This window comes from Colletes gigas, unplaced genomic scaffold (assembly GCF_013123115.1).
Source record: "Colletes gigas isolate AHSC1104 unplaced genomic scaffold, ASM1312311v1 Colletes_gigas_Sc00019, whole genome shotgun sequence".
NCBI classification, from domain to species: domain Eukaryota; kingdom Metazoa; phylum Arthropoda; class Insecta; order Hymenoptera; family Colletidae; genus Colletes; species Colletes gigas.
Genome location: NW_025106648.1, coordinates 4871184 through 4892714, shown reverse-complemented (window position 1 = coordinate 4892714; position 21531 = coordinate 4871184). Strand labels below are relative to the sequence as shown.

The 21531-nt window shown below is 33.6% G+C and overlaps 1 protein-coding gene across 10 annotated transcripts in view; it reads left to right on the top strand.

Moving 5' to 3' along the window:
• The window catches only part of LOC122400660 (kinase D-interacting substrate of 220 kDa), a 187134-nt gene that overhangs the window by 117962 nt on the left and 47641 nt on the right, over positions 1-21531 (top strand). Inside the window, exon 2 of one of the 10 annotated variants that reach the window (XM_043402217.1) lies at positions 4293-5966. The exons of 7 other annotated variants lie outside the window; for them this stretch is intronic. In XM_043402217.1, the coding sequence (XP_043258152.1) occupies positions 4392-5966 (1575 nt within the window). In that variant the 5' untranslated portion in view covers positions 4293-4391. Of the gene's footprint in view, positions 1-3711; positions 5967-14021; positions 14789-21531 lie in introns of those variants that run through there. 2 more of the 10 variants (XM_043402218.1, XM_043402227.1) reach the window with 2 other exon arrangements.

Below are 21531 nucleotides of genomic sequence, written 5' to 3'. Positions count from 1 at the left end.
ATTCTTTATTTACTGTTTGTTCATCTGGAAGGAATTCCGAATGAACAACACCACGATGATCAAAGAAAATAGTGAGCATGACCTTAATTTTCGAGCGACTTTGACGCGGTTTTTTAGGGTTTCGTTCATTTTCTAAACGATATTCCGAAGATTGTTGCCTTGTTTGCATATCGTACACATAAACCAATGTTTCGTCACCGGTTATGATGAGTTTCATAAAGGTAAAGTCACTAGAAACTCGTGAAATCATGTCTTCAGCAACTGCTTTTTGATGATCTTTTTGCAGAAAATTCAGCTCCTTCGGAACAAGTCGTGCAGCGACGCGTCTCGTGCCCAAAACTTCAGTTAAAATGTTATGCACGGACATGTGAGACATTTCCACTTCATGAGCCACCTCTCTAACACTCAGGCGACGATTATCGATGACCATTTTTGTTATCTTTTCGATGTTTTCGTCAGTCGAAACCATTGACGGTCAGCCGGCAAGCGGCAAATCTTGCACCTCTTTTCGGCCCTCTTTAAATGCCTTGTACCATTCGTATGTTTGCGTTTTTGATAGGCACCACTTACCATAGGCTTTTTGTAACATTTTTAACGCTTCCGCACAAGAAATTTCGTTAGAAACGCAAAATTTAAGGCAAATTCTTTGCTCGACAGTTTTTCCCATCGCAAAAATCGCAGAGCATACTCGAGATCGACTGGTGTAAATAACTGCCGTGAACACACTGGTTGTCATATTGCGATCAAATTTAGCGTAACAACTGAATACAATGTTGCCTACTTACACACAAAAATTTGTTTCAATACATGCACTGTAGGGTTTGAAAGTGAGAAATTCCGGGAACTTATTTTACACAATGTATAGTGTAATGTTTCTTTATTTGATACATAACAACAATACAAAAAAACCTTTAGTGGTACTCAGTAAATTAAATAAAATTTAAAGTTGCGTATGAAACTTAGCTGTCAGTAAAAATCGTACACTGTTGGTAACATTGGAAATCCGGTGAATCTCCAATTGTTTTTTGTGTAACAATGATTAGCAACGATTGAATCTAGCTGACTTAGCAGCATTCTGATTGTTATATGCGTTGTTCTGCCAAAAAATCAATAAGAAAGACTTAAAATGCGACAAACTACAGTAGCGGAGCGTGAATTAGTTATTTATCACTATAAAAATAAAAACAGTTATAATGAATTTAGTCAAATTATTAATCAAAGTAGAAGCACAGTTCAATGTATAATAAAACGATACAAAGAAGAGGACCGTGTAGTGAATAAATTAAAAGAGAGGCCTGATAAGAAACTGAATATCAGGGATGAACGCTGGATTGTTAGAAAAATTAAGGATGATCCGAGGATTAGTGCTCCAAAATTAGCGTCGGAAGTTGAAAAATATTTAAATATGAAAGTAAGTGATTCAACCATTAGAAGAGTATTATGAAAATAGAATTATCATGGTAGAGTTGCTCGAAAGAAGCCGTTCATAAGTTTGCAAAATAGGAAGAAGAGGTACAAGTTTGCTAAGAAGCATATAAAGTAACAGTTTACCTTTTTGGAAAAATGTAATTTTTACTGACGAATCGAAATTTAATATCTTCGGTTCGGATGGAAGAAAAGTTGTATGGAGAAAACCAAATGCAGCTATGGATATAAAACATCTGAGAGCAACAGTTAAATTTGACGGTGGGTCTCAAATGGTCTGGAGCTGCATGTCAGCATGTGGCGTTTGAAATCTGGTATTTATTGATAATATAATGTATAAGTGGTCGTATTTGAGTATATTGAGAAATAATTTAAAAGAAAGTGCTGAAAAAATGGGAATTTTAAACGATTTGAAGTTTTACACCGACAACGATCCGAATTCTTATGTAGCGAAAAATTAGCTGTTGTATAATTGCCCTAAAGTTCTAGAAACGCCCCCACAATCTCTTTATATCAATGTCATAGAACACATTTGGAATGAATTGGACAAAAAAAGTAAGATTTCATAATATTACTATTAGAGGTTATGAAATACTACACGCCGCCACATGGCCGGGAAAAGTAAAACTGTATTTCGATGCATTCTCTTACGCGTCGCAAGACGAACTCACAAAATCAAGGTGGCGCATCCGCTTGCGTTATGGTGGCGCCCTCACCGATCGACTACGTGGTGCCCTCGATAAACGGGGAAACCCCTCGCCATCACCGGCTACAGGCGCGCCAACAATGCCGACATTGGCCGCATTTCCAACAATTACAAACAAGGAAAGCCTTAGAAAAGTATTGCAAGAAGAGTGGTCGAAAATAACACCTGAATTTTCTGAGAATTTAGTAGAATCAATTCCTCGACGACTGCAGTGTGTTAAAATGCATTTGGTTACCCAACTAAATGTGAATTTAAACAATTTTTATTATGCAGGCTGTTCGGCCAACCCTGGGAAAATTTTAATGGGAGATTCTACAAGCGAAAATAAGACCAAAATCAAGAATATAAATTTCTTGACTGAGACTTCGTTAAAAAGTTACTAAAAAATTTCAAACCGTTCTGGAAAAATTATTTCTGATTGCGAGGATCAATTACAAACATTTTTGGTCGATAGACACACCCCTGAAATTCTACACCTTTTCTAGAAAAAAATTCAAGAAGGTGTGAAATTTTTCGACAAAATTAAAAAATTTAAAATAGTTTTAAAAAAATTATTTTCGGTTGCAGGGGTTAATTACAACCATTTTTAGTCAATAGACAAACCCCCGAAATCGTACTCACTTTCTAGAAGAAAATTCGAGAAAATGTGATCAACAAAATTAAAAAATTGCAAATCGATCTAAAAAAAAAATTATTTTTGGTTGCGGGGGCCAATTATAATTATTTCTGGTCAATAGACATACCCCCGAAATCCTACCCACTTTCGAAAAATAAATTTGAGATGAGACATTTTTCGACAAAATTAAAAAATTTCAAATAGTTTTAAAAAAATTATTTTCGGTTGCAGGGGTTAATTACAACCATTTTTAGTCAATAGGCAAACCCCCGAAATCGTACTCACTTTCTAGAAAAAAATTCGAGAAAATGTGGTCGACAAAATTAAAAAATTTCAAATAGTTGTAAAAAAATTATTTTCGGTTGCAGTGGTCAGTCATAATCATTTTTGGTCAATAGACATATCCCCGCATTCCTACGCACTTTCGAGAAAAAAAATTCCTTACCGAAAATATAATTTCTGGCCAGAGAAATTCTTCCTCGAAATCTCATACAAATGTTTAAAATATCATAACTTCTGAAAGGATTTGAGGATTTTAATGCTTCAAAATGCAAACAACGCGTATTTTGCTGGAGAATACGTTGAAATACCAAAAATATTCGAAAAGTTATTCCTTGACTCCGCAAAATGAGGAAAACCCCATAAAAATGGTCCAATTTTCGAACAGTCATAACTCCTACAATAGTGAATATATTTCATTGAAATTTTGAGGGGAACTAGAGTTCATGGATACCTACAAGAAAGTATTAAACAACTTTTCTGTACAGCGCCAACCAAATTTATTAAAAATGAAAAACGAATTTTTAAGAAAAATCGACGGGAGTGCCTAAATAATTCGGCGAAAAAAAATATTTCAAATCTTTCGCAAAAAATTATTTTCGTTTGTGGGGGTCAATTACAATCAATTTTAGTCATCACATATACCCCCGAAATCTTAACCACTTTCGAGAAAAAAATTCAATAAGTGGAGAAATTTTTCGACGAAATTAAAAACTTTCAAATCATTTTGAAAAAATTATTTTTAGTTACAGGGGTCACTTGGAATTATTTTGGGTGTTATAGACATACACCGGAAATCCTACGCACTTTCGAGAAAAAAATTCGTGTAGGTGGACAAATTTGATTAATAATTTTGTTAATAACTTTTTAACGAAGCTTCAATCAACAAATTGGTATTCTTGATTTTTGTCTTCTTTTGGCTTCTAGGATCTCTCATTAGAATTTTTCCCAAGAGTGACCGAACACCCTGTATATTATTCTAAAACTGTATCTTATTTCCGCTGTACGATTTTTACTGACAGCCAAGTTTCATACGCAACCTCAAATTTTATTTTATTTCCTGAATATTACTAAAGGTTTTTTTTATATTGTTGTTATGTATAAAATAAAGAAACATTACACTGTGTCTCTATACGAGTTTCAATAATTTAGTAAAATTTTCATGTTTTATTGAAAAAATATCAACTGAACCACTAAGTGTATGATTTTAAGTGACAGTCACTGTAAATGTTTCGTAATCGCATTGTCCCTTTCAACTTTTGTTAGAAACGTTCGTTCACCGAGCGACGACCATAATTCGTCGCGCGCTCATCTAGCAAGTATCGTTCTCAATTGTCATTGTGAGCTCATCGAAAAAAGAATGCCATGCGGAAGGCCAAAGACGATCGCATCAAGATTACGACTCATCATTTTCGCATCAGCATCGAGGAGGAGGACGAGGAAAACAAAGAGACCGCGAACGTATCGTCTAGAGAATCGACGGGAGCGGCGTCTGCTTTGACGGAGAGAAGAATTTCTATTAAGATAGAGGCCGATCCTGGAATATTGATAACCACCGGTCAGAATTCAGGAAACACAAATCCTCCAGCCGATCGTCACCCTTCGGTGCTAGATTCGAGCAAAGAATCCGTGGAAATATCCGAGTGCAAAAATGTGGAGAGAATTCGGGAATGTGAAAGTGAAATTTCCGCAGAGAGTCTTTTGGAGATTACAGAAATCGAAAAGAAATTCGATCTTGCCTACGAAGGATCTGCTGAGCGAAAAGAGCGCCATGAATTCGAACATGAGAGCTACCCAAGACCCAACGATCCGGAAAATAAGAAATTCGATGGAATCGATACGTTGGAATGCGAAGAAACGGAGAAGAGAGCTCGTGGTGACGAACTCGAGGGACAAGCGGGTATTTCGAATGAAAATCCGACGGTAATTGCTGGAAACGAGAGCTTAACGGCGTCGATGACGAACGCGGAGCAGAATTTGGCCCCGTTCCACGAGAACTTTGAAGTTCTCTGTTCCACGAAGTATTCAGTCAGCGGCGTTGCGAACGAAAACATAAATTCCATTAAGAAGTACGACCGCGGGCCAAACTCGGGTTTCGTCTCTTCGACCGAAATTCCAAACTATGCTTTTGACGCAACAAGCAAGGATCGCGGCCAAGTTGTCGCAACCAGCGATGAAATCCCTGTACCATTGAACCTGAGAGTACCTCGTTCGATAACCAACGATGAAGAAATTCAGGATACGCAACAAACGATGGTATTTACGCGTTCTATCGTACGATCGGAAACAATTTCTCAAATTTCGAGCTCTTCCTCGTTTCTCAGGCGACATTCCACGGCCACGCTCCATCCAGAAGTCGTCTCCTCCCAGAGAAACCAGGATTCGTCTGAGAGCGAACGAGATCCAGCGGGACGTCCGAAAGGCGCTGAAGAGGCAACCGCGAAGAGAAGATTGACTTTGCCTATGACGAACATTGATCAGATTTCGAAAGACACCCTCAAGATTCCGACCTACGACGACGTGTTGTCGGGAACGGTGGTGAATCCGATCAGACGATCCAGCATCGCGAACGCTGCGATCTGCTCGAGCTTGGCCACGAGTCTGATCAGCGCATGTCCAGGTATTCCAACCTGTTTACTGCCATCGGGAGACGAGAACGTCGTGTCGTCGCCGATAGTCGAGAACGTCGCAAAGACCGGAATAAGTGGACGCAGGCTGAAACTGCCCTTTCTTCGTCTTCACATACCGGAACATCAGCCGTCCGCTGCTTGGGATGAGGAGGAGGATCGACACGATCATTCATATTTTCACCACCACCATCATCACCATCATCACGTATTCCCGTATTTTCACGTACCCACCATCACCTTCACCGCGTCGGCCGCCGATGGTGAATCCGGTCGCAAGTTCAACTTCGGGATTCGCAGACACTCGCAGACGGTTAGTCGCTGTGTCCCTCCTCGCCCCTTTCCTGTCTGTTTTTCTGATTAACGGAGTGGCGTTTGTTTGCTGTGGTTTTGTTTTTATTAACCGATTGGCATGGATCTCTTGTGAGGAGCAAGATATTATTATATCACATATGTACATATGTATTGCAACGTCCGCGAAAAGTTGGCTAGGGGGAGACCACAAGGGACAAGGGAGTAATTTGCTTGCTCCTGTGGTGTTTGCTCCACTGGGTGGTGGGATCTCGAGAAAGATCGTAAGAGGGTAGAAAAGGAAAGGAGAGGGTGTGTTTCGTCTGGGCCTGCTAGTGGACTCATCAGTGTCATCATTAAGACTTTCTAGCAGGCCCTGCCTTAGACGATTGTATATTGAGAAGTCGGTCGAGAAGTGTATACATATACAGGGTACTTCCCCTAACTTGACCACCTTAAATATATCGCTTATTTTGTATGATAGAAAAAATGTCAGGGGGGAAAATATTCTGTTCGAAGGCGCCAATATGGTGATGGGTCGAATTTTTTTCTCAAGGTCATTTTTTTCGAGATTTCAAGGTCATCATATTTTTTTAAAATGAGATTACATATTTTCACTACAACAGTCTTATAGCTTATAAAAAAGCGAATCCAACGAGGTGCAATATGTTGACCTTCACTTGACCTTTAGCGAGGAAATTATAAAATGTTTGTCAGTAATGTCAGTTTCAATTTCATTGAAACAGTCTTAAGTTAAATCTCTATTTTAGGAGGTTTTCAAAACGTGCACCATGAACCTGGATACATTTAAACCTTCTAAAATAAAGATTTAACTTAAGACTGTTTCAAAGAAATTCAAATTCCTTCATTTACCGTCCCCGAACGCGTACTGAAGTTACTGGCAAACATTTCATAATTTCCTCGCTAAAGGTCAAGTGAAGGTCAACATATTGCACTTTGTTGGATTCGTCTTTTTATAAGCTATAAGACTGTTGTGGTGAAAATATGCAGTCCCGTTTAAAAAAAATACGATGACCTTGAAATCTCGAAAAAATGATCTTGAGAAAAAAATTCGGCCCATTACCGTATTGGCGCCTTCGAATAGAATATTTTCCCCCCTTGACATTTTTTCTATCATACAAAATAAGTGATATATTTAAGGTGATCAAGTTAGATGAAATATTCTGTATAGCAATGGAGGGGTCGGTCGAGCGCTTGTGAGAACGCGACCCCTCTGACGGCGAGCATGGGAGGTGACGCCACACTCCACCTATCCCCGCTATAAACTAGAGTGGGGATCCAGGCACCAATCAAATATATTAAATTAAATTTTCATTTTTTATTCGTTTGCCATCATTGGATTCGCGTCTTTTAACTATTTCAGAAACTAAATTTGTCATAGTGGATAATATCACAGCAAATTACATACGCGGACCAAAATATAAATCCATTTGCATCGTTTGAACATGTTACGATGCCAATCTTCAGCGGGATTTTTCAAAGAATAAGAAGAAATTCTCAAAAAACAATTAAGTTTTGTTAACCGTTCGAGTATAGTTTTTGGACTACGAGAAGAATTTAATTACAGAATTCATGTTTTCATACACTTTTCATTTACTTATCTTAAATCATTATGCAACGAGAAACAGTAACAAGCAAAGTGGTATTAATTGCTGATAGAATCGATGCATCGTTTTTTTAAATTGTTAAGGTATTCTATTATCGAAACAGATCATTCTTAATAAGAGGGCGTTTCATAGATTACTGGTGGACTCTTGATTAAGGCTTGTTCAGCAGTCTTGTGTTAGACACATTATCTGTGTTTTTGTAATTGACTCCTACATGCAGTCATGTGTTTAATTTAACCCGTGGGAAACACGCACATGTATTCGACTACTCTACAGTATTATATAGAGCTTTGGGATTCTAAAGCCATAACATAAAATTAAGCTTCGTAACAATTTATAATACTGTTGGGTAGCTGAGTGGTATATCTTCATAGTGTAACTCTGAATTCATATATCCATAGAGATGTATGAAAATATTTTTGTTACCATGTTTTTATAACGTTGTTTCCAGTACTGTTTCTTGTTCTATAATCAACAAGATATGTAATAGAAATGATTATAAAAACTAATTCTCTTAAGCATTCAATATCAACATTGTGAACTTCAGTAGATACAAAGAAAAAAAACAGATTGACTATGGAAGTTTCTTCCTGGCAAATTATTGACTTCAATCAATCAAATTTCTTTCCACTCAAAAGTATATCTGTTGAAGTGTCTTGAAATGAAATTTTAACCCAGACCTAACCCAGACTCTATTTGTATAACGTTGTTTACAGTACTGTTTCTTGTTGTATAATCAACAAGATATGTAATAGAAATGATTATAAAAACTAATTCTCTTAAGCATTCAATATCAACATTGAGAACTTGAGTGGATACAAAGAAAAAGAACACATTGACTATGGAAGTTTCTTCCTGGCAAATTATTGACTTCAATCAATCAAATTTCTTTCCACTCAAAAGTATACGTATCGAAGTGTTTTTAAATAAAATTTTATCGAAATCTGTCCGTATCAAATGGCTGTGTACATAGATGATGGAGATTTCAGTGATTAATTGGAATATTTCGAGCACGTTTTTAAATACTGGTTTTAACGAGATATCATATTTAACTGATTGTGAGTCAGACGTCTCTTATCCGTTGTAATTGGAGATTTCCGAGTCAGAAATTTCCGTAGAAACGTGGTTTAACAAGTCAGCATAAATTATTGCTCGGAGATACGCGTTCGAAGCAACTAACTTACGACGACATTCATTTCAAACATTCAATCCCTCGTAACTGAGCAAACATACTTTGACAAGGTCACGGTTAATGTTCATTAATCATCATCATCATTCCTGGCAATGATTCTATGTATGTACCTTTGAATAGATAACTACTCTATTAAATTACAAGATCCCCATTGATTTCTAAACCTATTTATAGCGTAGTACTAATAACCCTTTTTTTATAAGAAATCACACATTACAGATTAGATAATATTTAGATTAAATGTACGTAAAATAAGAATAAATTGAAATGGTTTTAATTTTGTCAGGTATAATTTTATAAAATGTTTTAGATCAAGTATTTTTTCTTCTAAACATGATTATGATAAACGTTAAAAAGTAAAGTTTTTAATTACAAAATGATTTTACCGGTGTTTTGATGTATGTATTAACTTCTAATGTAAATTAAAAATTTATATATTTTTCATTATGTTATTATGAAAGTATTATCAATGGATTTGCGTGGATTTTCAGATAAAAATAAATCGAAACAGAAACACATTCGGATTATTTTTTTATTATGCGAATGTAGATTTCAATGATTGATTAGGATATTTTAGGTATGTTTGTAAACGGTGTCTTTAAATAGATATATCAGAATCAAAGGAAATTTTCTCAATTATTTGTCATTCGGATACATTTTTTGTTATTCGAATCATTTCTAAAAACTTTCATTTGTGTATACAGGGTGTTCGGCCACCCTTGGAAAAAATTTTAATGGGGGATTTTAGAGGCCAAAATAAGACGAAAATCAAGAATACCAATTTGTTGATGGAGGTTTTGTTAAAAAGTTATTAACGTTTAAAGTTCCGCCCGTTCTGAATTTTTTTCTCGAAAATGCGCAGAATTTCGGGGATATGTCTATTCACCAAAAATGATTGTAATTGACCCCCGCAAACGAAAATAATTTTTTTAGAACGAATTGAAAAACTTTTTTTTTTGTCAAAAAATTTCAGCACCTTCCCGATTTTTTTTCTCGAAAGTGGATAGGAATTCGGGGGTATGTCTATTTACCAGAAATGATTATAATTAACCCTCACAACCGAAAATAATTTTTTTAGAACGAATTGAAATTTTTTAATTTAATTTTTTAATAACTATTTAATGAAGCCTCCATCAACAAATTGGTATTCTTGATTTTCGTCCTATTTTGGCCTCTAGAATCTCCCATTATAATTTTTCACATGGGTGGCCGAACACCCTGTTTACAAAATTTTTCTAAAAACTATTCTAATTAGGAAAACATGAAAGTGAAAAAAGTTTTACTTTTTAAAATTTCATGTGGCCAATAGGCCAGTGTATATCAATCTTACATATTTATATTATTTTTTGAGAATTGGAGGCGACTCTCAATTTTTGAAATGCAATGCCATATATCTCTTTATGTCATCTGAAAGTGTTTGTCAAGACGAATTTATTTGTGTTGTATGCAATGACCTTCGAGGTTATAGAAGATCAGGAATGAAAGAAAAATTTTGAATATTTTATAACATTGTATTTACGAATTTTATTTTTAGTTTTTGGTATGACTTGATGGACAGATGTAAATGATTACAAACCTAAAATACAACAAGTACGTATTTTCGTGCACAAGGAAGTCATATTGAATATCTTTTGTAATCTTATTACTATAAATTGCTAATAATACAATGTCATGAAATATTCAAAATTTTTCTTTCGTTCCTGATCTTCTATGACCTCGAAGGTCATCACATAGTTCATGTATGAATTCGTCTTGACAAATGGTTTCAGGTGACAAGAAAGAATATGCCACACAGTTTAAAAAATTGAGGGTCACCTCCGTTTCTAACAAAATAATGTAAATATGCAAAATTAATATAAACTGTCCTATTGATCATAAGAAACTATAAAATATTTTTGGGGTCTATGCTCAAACCACCAAACGTTTCAGTTCCATATACGATACATAGTACGTAACAAAATAAATAGTTTTATATTAATAGTATAATTATATTAATTACATTAAACATATCTTAATTTTTACGGGAAAATCTCAACAATCTATTGATAATATTCTCATGAAAATACCATGATAAATATGTAAATTTTGATTCTGATTAAAAATTCAAAATTCTTTAATCTTACACAAACAAATTTGTATAATTTTGTATGTGTTCCGATTCAATGTATCTTTTTCGATAATATAAATAGATATGTCTTTAACCAACAAAATTTATTTCTATTTTTATTTTAAAATATTTCACTTTTTTAAAGTGTATTTAAATTCTTATTGTTATTATTGTACGAAATTCAATAGAACTGGTCCCAAAATTCTTATCGAGTCATATTATATTCTCATTCATTGTAAAGAAAAAAAATATTGTCTTATTTTTTTTGTTTTATTATCAATTGTTACAAAAGTTTAAGTATTTATATATTTTTAAGAACTTAAAAAAAGTATTGTAGGCATTTTTAAAGTAAATTGTGATAATTGATATTTAGTGTACTTTTACAGTAGTTTTTATTTTGAAAGTTTTCAACAGGTATTTGCACTTAATTAAATTTGTTTATTCGTCTTTTTTGTTTTATTGTTTAGCTGAGATAAAAGATAACGGAGGAATTTAGCGGCCTCATAAAATGATCGTTAAACGTTATCCTACTCGCAGATAAGCGACTAAATCAGCACGTGAGAATAAAAGTGTGCAAGTTACTTGCATTGCACTTCAAGAAAATTGTTAAAGCATTGCATCAAATACAATGGAATTTTCATTATCCGAACACTGTTTCACTAAATATTTAATTGTGCAGAAAAATCTTATTAAATTATTATTTTGTTTCATTCGCAGAATATATAATCAAAATGCTGGTGATTATAATAATAACCTAAGTAAATATTCACTATTTAAGATTGACAAATCAAAAGAAAATAATAAAACTTCCGTTATTTCTACCCATTTCCACAAAAAAAAAAGATATTATGAATTGAAAAACACCAAAATTCTAAACTTGGAAATATACAAATCTAAACGGTACTTATTAAAGACGATACATTCAAAAAATAATGAAAAACATATTTTAAACTTACAAATTATAAAAATTGATTAAAACCCAAACTATGAGAATTTAATATAAAATTTCAAAACAAATTTTTGTTGAAATTGACGTAATTAAAATGTACATAATAGATATTCTATTCATTATGGTTTCAGTTTTAAAAATAATTATGGTTTGTTACTATTTCATTTTTAATTATAATATTTTTTCTTTTTTACCGCTAAAACATAACCTTATAATACTAGAAATCCTTATATTTTACATTTTTTAATTTCAATTTTAAACGATTTTGATCACAATTGTTTTATTTTCTTAACATCAGTTGCTAATGAATTGCATTATATGAATAATTTCATTTACAAAATAGACAAATTTAAGCTTTTCAATTTATAAAAGTTACTCAAAGCAGAGATTGAATGTCGGTATATTTTGAGGTTAGGTCTGGGTTATCGGTATCGCACCGGTATTTGTTTCCATGTTATTGTGACGTAACCACTAATCAGTAAATTGTTTTAGTTCCGATATAAGACGTTCCATATCGGTAAAAATATTGAATTACATACCGGGAATATAAGGCCTGTAGTTGCAAACACATGCATCTATTCATTCACTACTATTACTTGGACACTAGTAGATAATAAGAACGTCATTTGATTCGACTTCAGATCGTTATCTATTGTTTCACAACAAAGAGTGATTCCAGAGCGATTTCAGAGTAATTTATTTACGTAGTTTGTTTAAATTATCCCTATAATTACGTTCTTCTTCAATTTATTTACCGTGTACATTTGTGCTTATAACATATTTTTTTTATTGAAATATTTTGTATATTTCTATTCTATTGAAATGGGAAGAAAGTCAACAAAGTGTACCAATATTTTCAGTACAACCTTTCGACTAATGTGCATATCGATACAACATAAATAATTATCAGCATACTGTAAAAGATAAACAGGGTACTTTAGAAACACATTTAAGCAATACTCAAATGAATTTAAAAAAGTTTCATTTTAAAAAGGGTCTCGTAAAAGAAGTTTCGAAGAGCTCTGCGTTTCTGGTAGAAAAAAGACTTAAAATAGAAAAATTAACGGAAGTGTGTCAAGAAATTGGTCACAGTTCATGGGAGACTGGTACAGTATTGTCTCTCTATAGCCGCGCGTTTTCGGATTCTCTATAGACGCGAAGCTATCCCCACTACTTCGTTTGTAATCACCGCGCCGCGACATCAGGTATCGAAAATCAAAGAGAAAGCCGAAGAAAAGTCGACGAGCCCCATCCCCCTTGAACGCTCGAGCGTGAAATCAAAGAAAGCCGAATAGACTACTCGTCTCTCAAGTTGCGTGCGCCCGGTCCCGACACGCGCGGCTATAGAGAGACAATACTGTATTTGAAACAATCGATTTCCTTGGCAACAAAATGTCTATCTAAAAATACCTCTATTTTATCGGTTGTAATATCGATTCAATCTATGACTCATAGTAACATTCGCGTTTTTTCATAAGGATATTAAATACTGTAAATTTTACATAAAACTTACCGAATGAAGTTTCGGTGTCTTTATTTTATTTTTTATTTTTTATTCTATTTTACTTTTATTAAAAAATCCAGATATGTGTATATTCATTTCTTATTACTATTTTTTATTAATATTTTAACCAGTATACTGTCCCACGAAGAGAAGACACAGCGTGTTTACATTCCCACTGCTGCAGTCCACTGACTTTGGTGACGAAAATCGACAGCGGCCATATTGGAACTACGTGAAACAGAATACCTACCAATCAGTGAATATTTTATCTCACGTAGTCTCAATATGGGCGCTGTCGATTTTCGTCACCAAAGTCAGTGGGCTGCAGCAGTGGGAATGTAAACACGCTGTCTTTTCTTCGTGAGACAGTATACTGGTTAAAATATTAATAAAAAATAGGAATAAGAATTTCGTCCAGAGATGCTAGAAGTGCATTGAAGGCACTTTCTCACACTATGCCAGATGGCATTACCTGCTAACCCATGTTGTTGTTCTAAAATAAAACGTTATGTTTTGTACTTGTAAAAATAATCGACTATATCCTTTTAAAATTTAAAATCCAATCCATACTTTGTATTAAAATGGCTCTCACTTTAATTTATTAATTTTCAATCTTAAAGTATTTTGATTTTGAAAAATCGTATTAATAATATACATATATATGCTCATACATAGGAATAATAAATAACAATCTCTTTTTTTTCAATAATTAAAATATGATCAGAGGGTCTTAAAACGTGTATTTCCGTAAAAAAATTCACAAAATTTTTTTTTATTATGAATACTTAACTTATGTGTACCTATGTATGCCTACATAGGTCGGAAAGTAAAAATGCCTGGGCAGTCGATTATCTCGACTCGAAATTCCAATATTCCAAATCGTATGTCGTTGACGGGAGGTCGGATTTCAGTTGTTCAAGAACGAGAAGGCAAACATGAGTCTTTTTCTCTCGACTCCCACGAGGCGCTTCGAAATTACTTCGGGTAGCTTCGGAGAATCGAGAAGGAGAGCATGTGTCAGTTTGTCTTCGTCGACTCTCCGAAACTCTACGAGCTCACGTACGCGTGATCTGGCATAGTGTGAATAGCGCACCCAGGCATCTCTTTTTTCGTCACTGTTTTCGACCAATAGCAGCCAATACTTGCTATGGAAGCAGAGTCAGCGAATTGCAACAGGAGTAGGGATATTAATACGCTATGTCATCTTCTCATGGAAGAATAATACGCATGTTAAGAAAGGCAATTTTTTCCAAGATAGTTTTTTGCAATCATTGCACATTCTGTCACGACACTTCGCCGTAACTCAGAATCATGTGACAGTGAACATTCAGAGGTTAACACCGAACATAAACAGTGTTTCGTCGTGAAATGTTATTGTGAATATTAGCATTGCTTTCGTTGACTGTGTTTACAAACAAGAAACGACCTTAAACGAGACGACAGGCCAGTATTATTGAAGCGTGTGTATGTCATTTGAAAGTTACTGAGATTTTCATATTGAAATTCATCTGAAGATCAATATGCCGTTCACGATTAAATTTATTTTGTTGTATATATTAAACAAAATGTCAATCAAACGGTGATCTCGAGAAAAGAATTTTGGTTATAATAATTATCGCTTCAAAGCAAACAATGTATTCCGAAGACAATTTTTTTATGATCAAATATTTTAGGATCGTCACGATAAATGGGGCATTCTATTATATTCATCAAATGTGCATTAACACGTTGACTTCCATGATGGTCACTGGTGACCGACACTTCAGTTATTAGAAATGCTATAAAACAACAGATATTTATATTGTACTATTGTAATCAGTAAATACTTCTATTTTTTTGTACTACAAGTTGAAAAAATGTTGTAGATATATTTGGAGATGGAAAACTGGCGTAACAGTCAACGTGTTAGTAAACATTTAAAAAATGTTTTTTAATCCTTTCAATCATACTGTGATTTTGGTATATTGAGATTCAAGAGAAATCAATAATAAGTAAATATTCCTTTTTAGTACCTAAATGAATATTCAGTCAAAACAATTAATTCCTACTAAAATATTAAAAGAGAATATTAATTTAATCTCTTTTTTTAATTTTGATTACCTCGTGCAAAGTAACATTAGAATTGGATTTCAGATGTTTCAAAGCAGAATGGAGAGCAATTTTTACCGTTACGACACTTTTTATACGTTTCGTATATGTGTACTAAGTTAAATGTGTGCTGACATCTACCTGTTTATAGAAAAATTGTAATCGATTTACACTCTTACGTTGCGTTGGTAAAAACAGTCGGTTAATGTATTTGTCCAAGAAAAGAATACGATTCGAAATAACTGTGTTCATAGTCAAAAAAAGAAAATAATGAAACAAAAAACACTATGTTTCTATAATAAACATAACATAAAGTATAACGAGAATTGGCAGGAAATATAAATAGCTGTACCAGGGCCGAAACGTAATGGCCAGATCCCTAAATAATAGGAAAGAAGCTAATTTTTTGAACCAAAAGTACTCATCCTCAATATTAATATGATATTATTAATTTCTTATTATTATTATTATATAATAATGTAAGTAAGAAGACAGATGATAATACAAATTAAGGTATGGAAAACTGTGTTTCAACATCTATCTGTTTATTACTATTAACAAATTATATTGATTCTATGATTGAACTGTCAGAATTTAAATTAATTATAAATGATTCAGTTAATGACAATATAATAATCGTTCAATTCACAAAATTTGTGTTTAATAATTTGAACAACATGCTCAACGCATTATTTCCAATTTTCAACCGTAACGTGTTTTAATGACTCGTGAAATAAATTTTTTACATCGTCAAATCTGAACATTGCATAATATTATTTGCTGTGTAGGAGGCTAACGGGCCTCTGTAGCTTGGAGATGACAGGGTACAGGGGAAACCCCTGTACCCATGACGTAGGCCGCTTTGTTCCTTACGCGAAAAGGGAAAGCGGCAAAGGGATGGCAAGGCCAAGCAGGCCAAGTCATCGGACAGTTACAGCAACGACTTTGACGAGGATTGTCACGCACACTCGCGCGCGCCCGACTAATATATATCATTTATTTAAAATATATATCATCGTTATTAAGACTGGGAGGGTTTATTTCGGGCTCCTGACGACGTCCTGTTTCCCTCCATACCCTCCCACAGCTGCAATGTAATTTGCAACTTGCGATTAAGTCATCTCGATTGGATTTAATGCGTCATGCGAGGGCCCTTCTCAGGGACCTCTACAAAGCGTCCCTGAGAAACGATTTCAGCAGCCAATCATCTGCAGCCGCAGTGTTGATCACGTGGCCCTCTCTGTTTATATTTCCTGCCAGTTCTCGTTGAACCGGGTATGGAATTGAAGGTTATTCTAAACCCCCTCAAACTATACTACTGAAAATTAAAAAGCAGCGACTTCTTTGTTGTTTAGTATTATAATTAGACTTAATTTCGTACAGAAATCAAATTTATAACTTAGTAGAACAGTAATAATAATAACCCCTAAACGCTCATATTTTTCGGGTTAACCGACAATGATCAGGTTTCTTTATTGAATTTGTTTCTAAAAATACGGTTTTTGTTAATTACAATGTTGTATCTAACGTATAATTTGAAGGAAAACAAATGTTATCCCTTTAACCGTTGGATTAAACAAATATTGTTTTTCAAAGCAGTCAGACTCGGCCATGAACGTTAAGGAGTAATAAGGAAAAGAACCATACACCAAGGAAAACGGAAAAGCTTAACCTATTATAGCGCCACATAGCGGCATCACTTAATAACAGAAGGCGCGAAATTAAAACTGAGTATTCTAACACGTAATAATTGCCTTCATTTTATGCAATTTATTATATAAAGTAATAAAACACAGTATTAGCTATAATTATAAAAATATAACCGTTGAAGTGTCGAAATACTCCACGATATCAGTCAAGGATTAATAATATAGCCATAAAACAGATTGTGTTATGTAATGAGGTAAATAACAAAAATGTAATGAAAGAAAAAGCAATATCCAGTTATTTAATCAGTTGCTATGGGACAATCCTAACACAAGACGAGTTTAATGAAACAGTAAATGTCTTGTGAAAAAATTTATTGGTCTGGGTTAGGACATTCGTTGTACATTAACCCATTTGTATCACTAACATATTGTATGTATACAGGGTGTTCGGCCACCCCTGGGAAAAATTTTAATGGGAGATTCCAGAGGCTAAAATAAGATGAAAATCAAGAATATCAATTTGTTGATTGAGGCTTCGTTAAAAGGTTATTAACAATTAAATTAAAAAATTTCAATTTGTTCTGGAAAAATTATTTTCGGTTGCGGGGGTCAATTACAATCATTTTTGGCCAATAGATATACCCCCGAAATCTTACCCACTTCCTAGAAAAAAATTTGAGAAGATGTGAAATTTTTCGACAAAATTACAAAATTTCAAATCATTCTAAAAAAATTATTTTCGGTTGCAGAGGTCAATTATAATCATTTTTGGTCAATAGACATACCCCAGAAATCCTATCTACTTTCGAGAAAAAAATTCCTTACCGAAAATATAATCTGAGGCCTGAAATGTTTCCCCGAAATTTCATGTGAATTTTTGAAACATCATAACTCCTGAACGGATTGGACAATTTTAATGTTTCAAAATGCAAACAACGCGTATTTTAGTGGAGAATATGTAGAAACTCTAACAATACTGAAAAAGTTGTTCCTTAACACCGTAAAATGAGAAAAACCCTCTAAAACTGGTCCAATTTTCAAACGGCCATAACTCCTACAATAGTAAAGGTATCTCATTCAAATTTTTTTCTGAAGCAGAGCCCATGAGCACCTACAAAAAAGTATTAGACAAATTTTCTGTAGTGCGTCAAGCAAATTTATTAAAAATGAAAAACCATGTTTTAAGAAAAATCGACGGGTAGTCTCCTTTTTCGGCGAAAAGAAAAATTTAAATTTGTTCTGGAAAAATTATTTTCGGTTGCGGGGGTCAATTATAATCATTTTTGGTGAATAGACATGCCCCGAAATCCTGCACATTTTTGAGAAAAAAATTCAGTACGGACGGAACTTTAAACGTTAATAACTTTTTAACGAAGCCTCCATCAACAAATTGGTATTCTTGATTTTTGTCTTATTTTGGTCTCTAGAATCTCCCATTAAAATTTTTCCCAGGTGAAGTCGAACACCCTGTATACACGCAATTTTTCATAGATTAGTGATGACCGAGAACGTATTACTGAAATAGTAAATTTCTAATACTTCTATAAATATTTGTATTTAAATTCAATAAAGAAAGCATCGTATTCATTTTACATTAGCAATTATCCATGATAGATCTTTTCTTAATTTTGCATATGTATAGGTACGTAAGTTTGTCATCAGTTCCCTGCGTAACGTTTTTGTGAGCTCTTAGGAAATGAACAGCGAGGGGATCAAAGTACAGATTTATCGAAACGTTTCGGAGGCTATAACTTTTGACTGGAAAAAAGATATCGACTTATACTTTGCTGCAAAAAATCACAAAAAAAATGAAGCTTTCAAAACATGTACTATTTTGTATTGTTACGATATTTTAAACTCAATTTTTATACATTTCTTCAGTTTTCATGTTCGTAAACATTTCCGAAAAATTGCAATATCTAAAAAATGTATTCTCAAATTTTAACAAAAAACACAGTATAAGAAGCTTATTTTATACTCTTTAAATAGTGTAAGACACATCACGGGGAAACTTCTCGTTTTCGAGTTATAACATAAAGGTCTATGTAGGTACGTATCTTAGATACGGAATATCGACTTAACTCTGTTCAAAGAGGACCGTATATCACTAAACTGTGTATTCTTTTATATTTTACTGCATTCTATACATAAAATATATTTTTTTCTTCATTGTTAATCGCATATAACTATATATTTGAGTTTCTTTTTCTTTGATTACATTCAACTTATTCATCGTCCTTTTCCTCAACTGAGTCTTCAGATATTAGTCTTACAATTAGATGTGGAAAATGTTCATTCAAGAATTCAAATGGGATTCGAAGCTTATCCATATAGGGTTCAAAACTTAAATACCATATAACGACTAATACATAATACAAGGTGTGCGGTCACACTTGGGAAAAATTGTAATGGGAGATTCTAGAGGCCAAAATAGGACTAAAATCAAGAATACCAATTTGTTAATGAAGGCTTCGTTAAAAAGTTATTAACGTTTAAAGTTCCGCTCGTAATGAATTTTTTTCTCGAAAATGTGCAAGATTTCGGGAATATGACTATTCACCAAAAACTATTGTAATTGACCCCCGCAACCGAAAATAATTTTTTTAGAACGATTTGAAATTTTTTAATTTTGTCGAAAAATTTCACACCTTCTCGAATTTTTTTCCAGAAAGTGGGTAGGATTTCGGGGGTATGTCTATTCACCAAAAATGATTGTAATTTTACCCTGCAAACAAAAAAAATTTTTCCAGAACTATTTGAAATTTTTCTTTTTCGTCGAAAAAAGGCACCTAATTAGATTTTCGGTAAAGAATTTTTTTCTCGAAAGTGCGTAAGATTTCGGTGTTATGCGCAATGACCAAAAATGATTGCAATTAACCCCCGTAACCGAAAATAATTTTTTTGGAGCGATTTGAGAATTTTTTTTTTCGCCGAAAAATGTCAGTACCTACCCGATTTTTTTTCTCGAAAATGGATAGGATTTCGGAGGTATGTGTATTCACCAAAAATGATTGTAAGTGACCCCCACAACCGAAAATAATTTTTCCAGAACGATTTGAAATTTTTGAATTTAATTGTTAATAACTTTTTAACGGAGCCTCCATCAACAAATTGGTATTTTTGATTTTCGTCTTATTTTAGCCTCTAGAAACCCCCATTAAAATTTTTTCCAGGGGTGACCGAACACGCTGTATATCCATTAATTATAACTACAACCAAAGGTTTCAATATTCCATTTTGCCCACTGCAGGTTGCTCTTTGAAATCTATAATTCGAACTTTTATTTAAATAAATGTACGTGCCGTCCCAAATTGTTATAATTGTATCATCATTTTTGTTAATTTCACTTAAATGTCGTGAAAGTTTTTACTTAAATAAAAGATTTTTCAGAACAAAAGAAATGCACGCTACCTCGATTGAAATGCATCTGATTAATGTAGATTGTATAAACAGAGTCCAAAGCCGAACGTGTTTATGAAACGGTAGACATGGATATATGCAAAGCTCGTATCAGAATATTCGACTTTGTAATCACAGTGTCAGAGATAACAGTTCAACGTAGTCTAAATAGGATCAAATGAAAAAATATTTAAAAAATGTACACAGTTGTAGGCGATTGTTAATTTAGAAAAAAATGTAGCCAAATGTAGAAAGTGTATTCAATATTTATTCTTATGGATGTCAATTAACTTTCACCTACATGCATAATAATATATTGCGTATTAGCTATTATGTATACATATGGTATTTAAGTTTTTTTTATTTTTTTACTTGGATAAGCTTTCAATACCATCTGAATTCTTGAATGAAGATTTCTCACATCTAAGACTAATATCTGAAGACTCAGTTGAGGTAATCAAAGAAAAAGATATTTAAAGATATAGAGTGATACGCAATTGTCAACACAGAAAAAAATATATTTTATGAATAGAATGCAGTAAAATATAAAAAGAATACACAGTTTGGTGATATACGGTACCCTCTGAACAGAGTTAAATCGATATTCCGTATCTACGATACATACTTGGTAAAAATACTTCCGCTTGAAGATTCAATGGAACTTCGTTATTACTCGAAAACGAGAAATCTCCCCAAGACATGAAAATAAGTTTCTTATACCGAGTCTTTTATTAAAATTTGATGATACATTTGTTGAGTATTGCAATTTTTCGAAATTGTTTACGAACATGAGAACTGGAAAAATATATAAAAATGCAAAATATCGGAAAAACACAAAGTAGTATTTGGTTCAGAAACTTGACTTTTTTGTGATTTTTTGCCGCAAGGTACAAATAGATATCTTTTTTCAGTCAAAAGGTATAACCTCCGAAACGTTTCGACAAATCCATACTTCAACTCCCTTGCTTTCCTGAAAGCCCACAAAAAAGCTATGCTTGAAATCGATGACAGACTTACGCACCTACACGTATGCAAAGTTTAAAAGATATCCATCATGGATAATCTGGAATC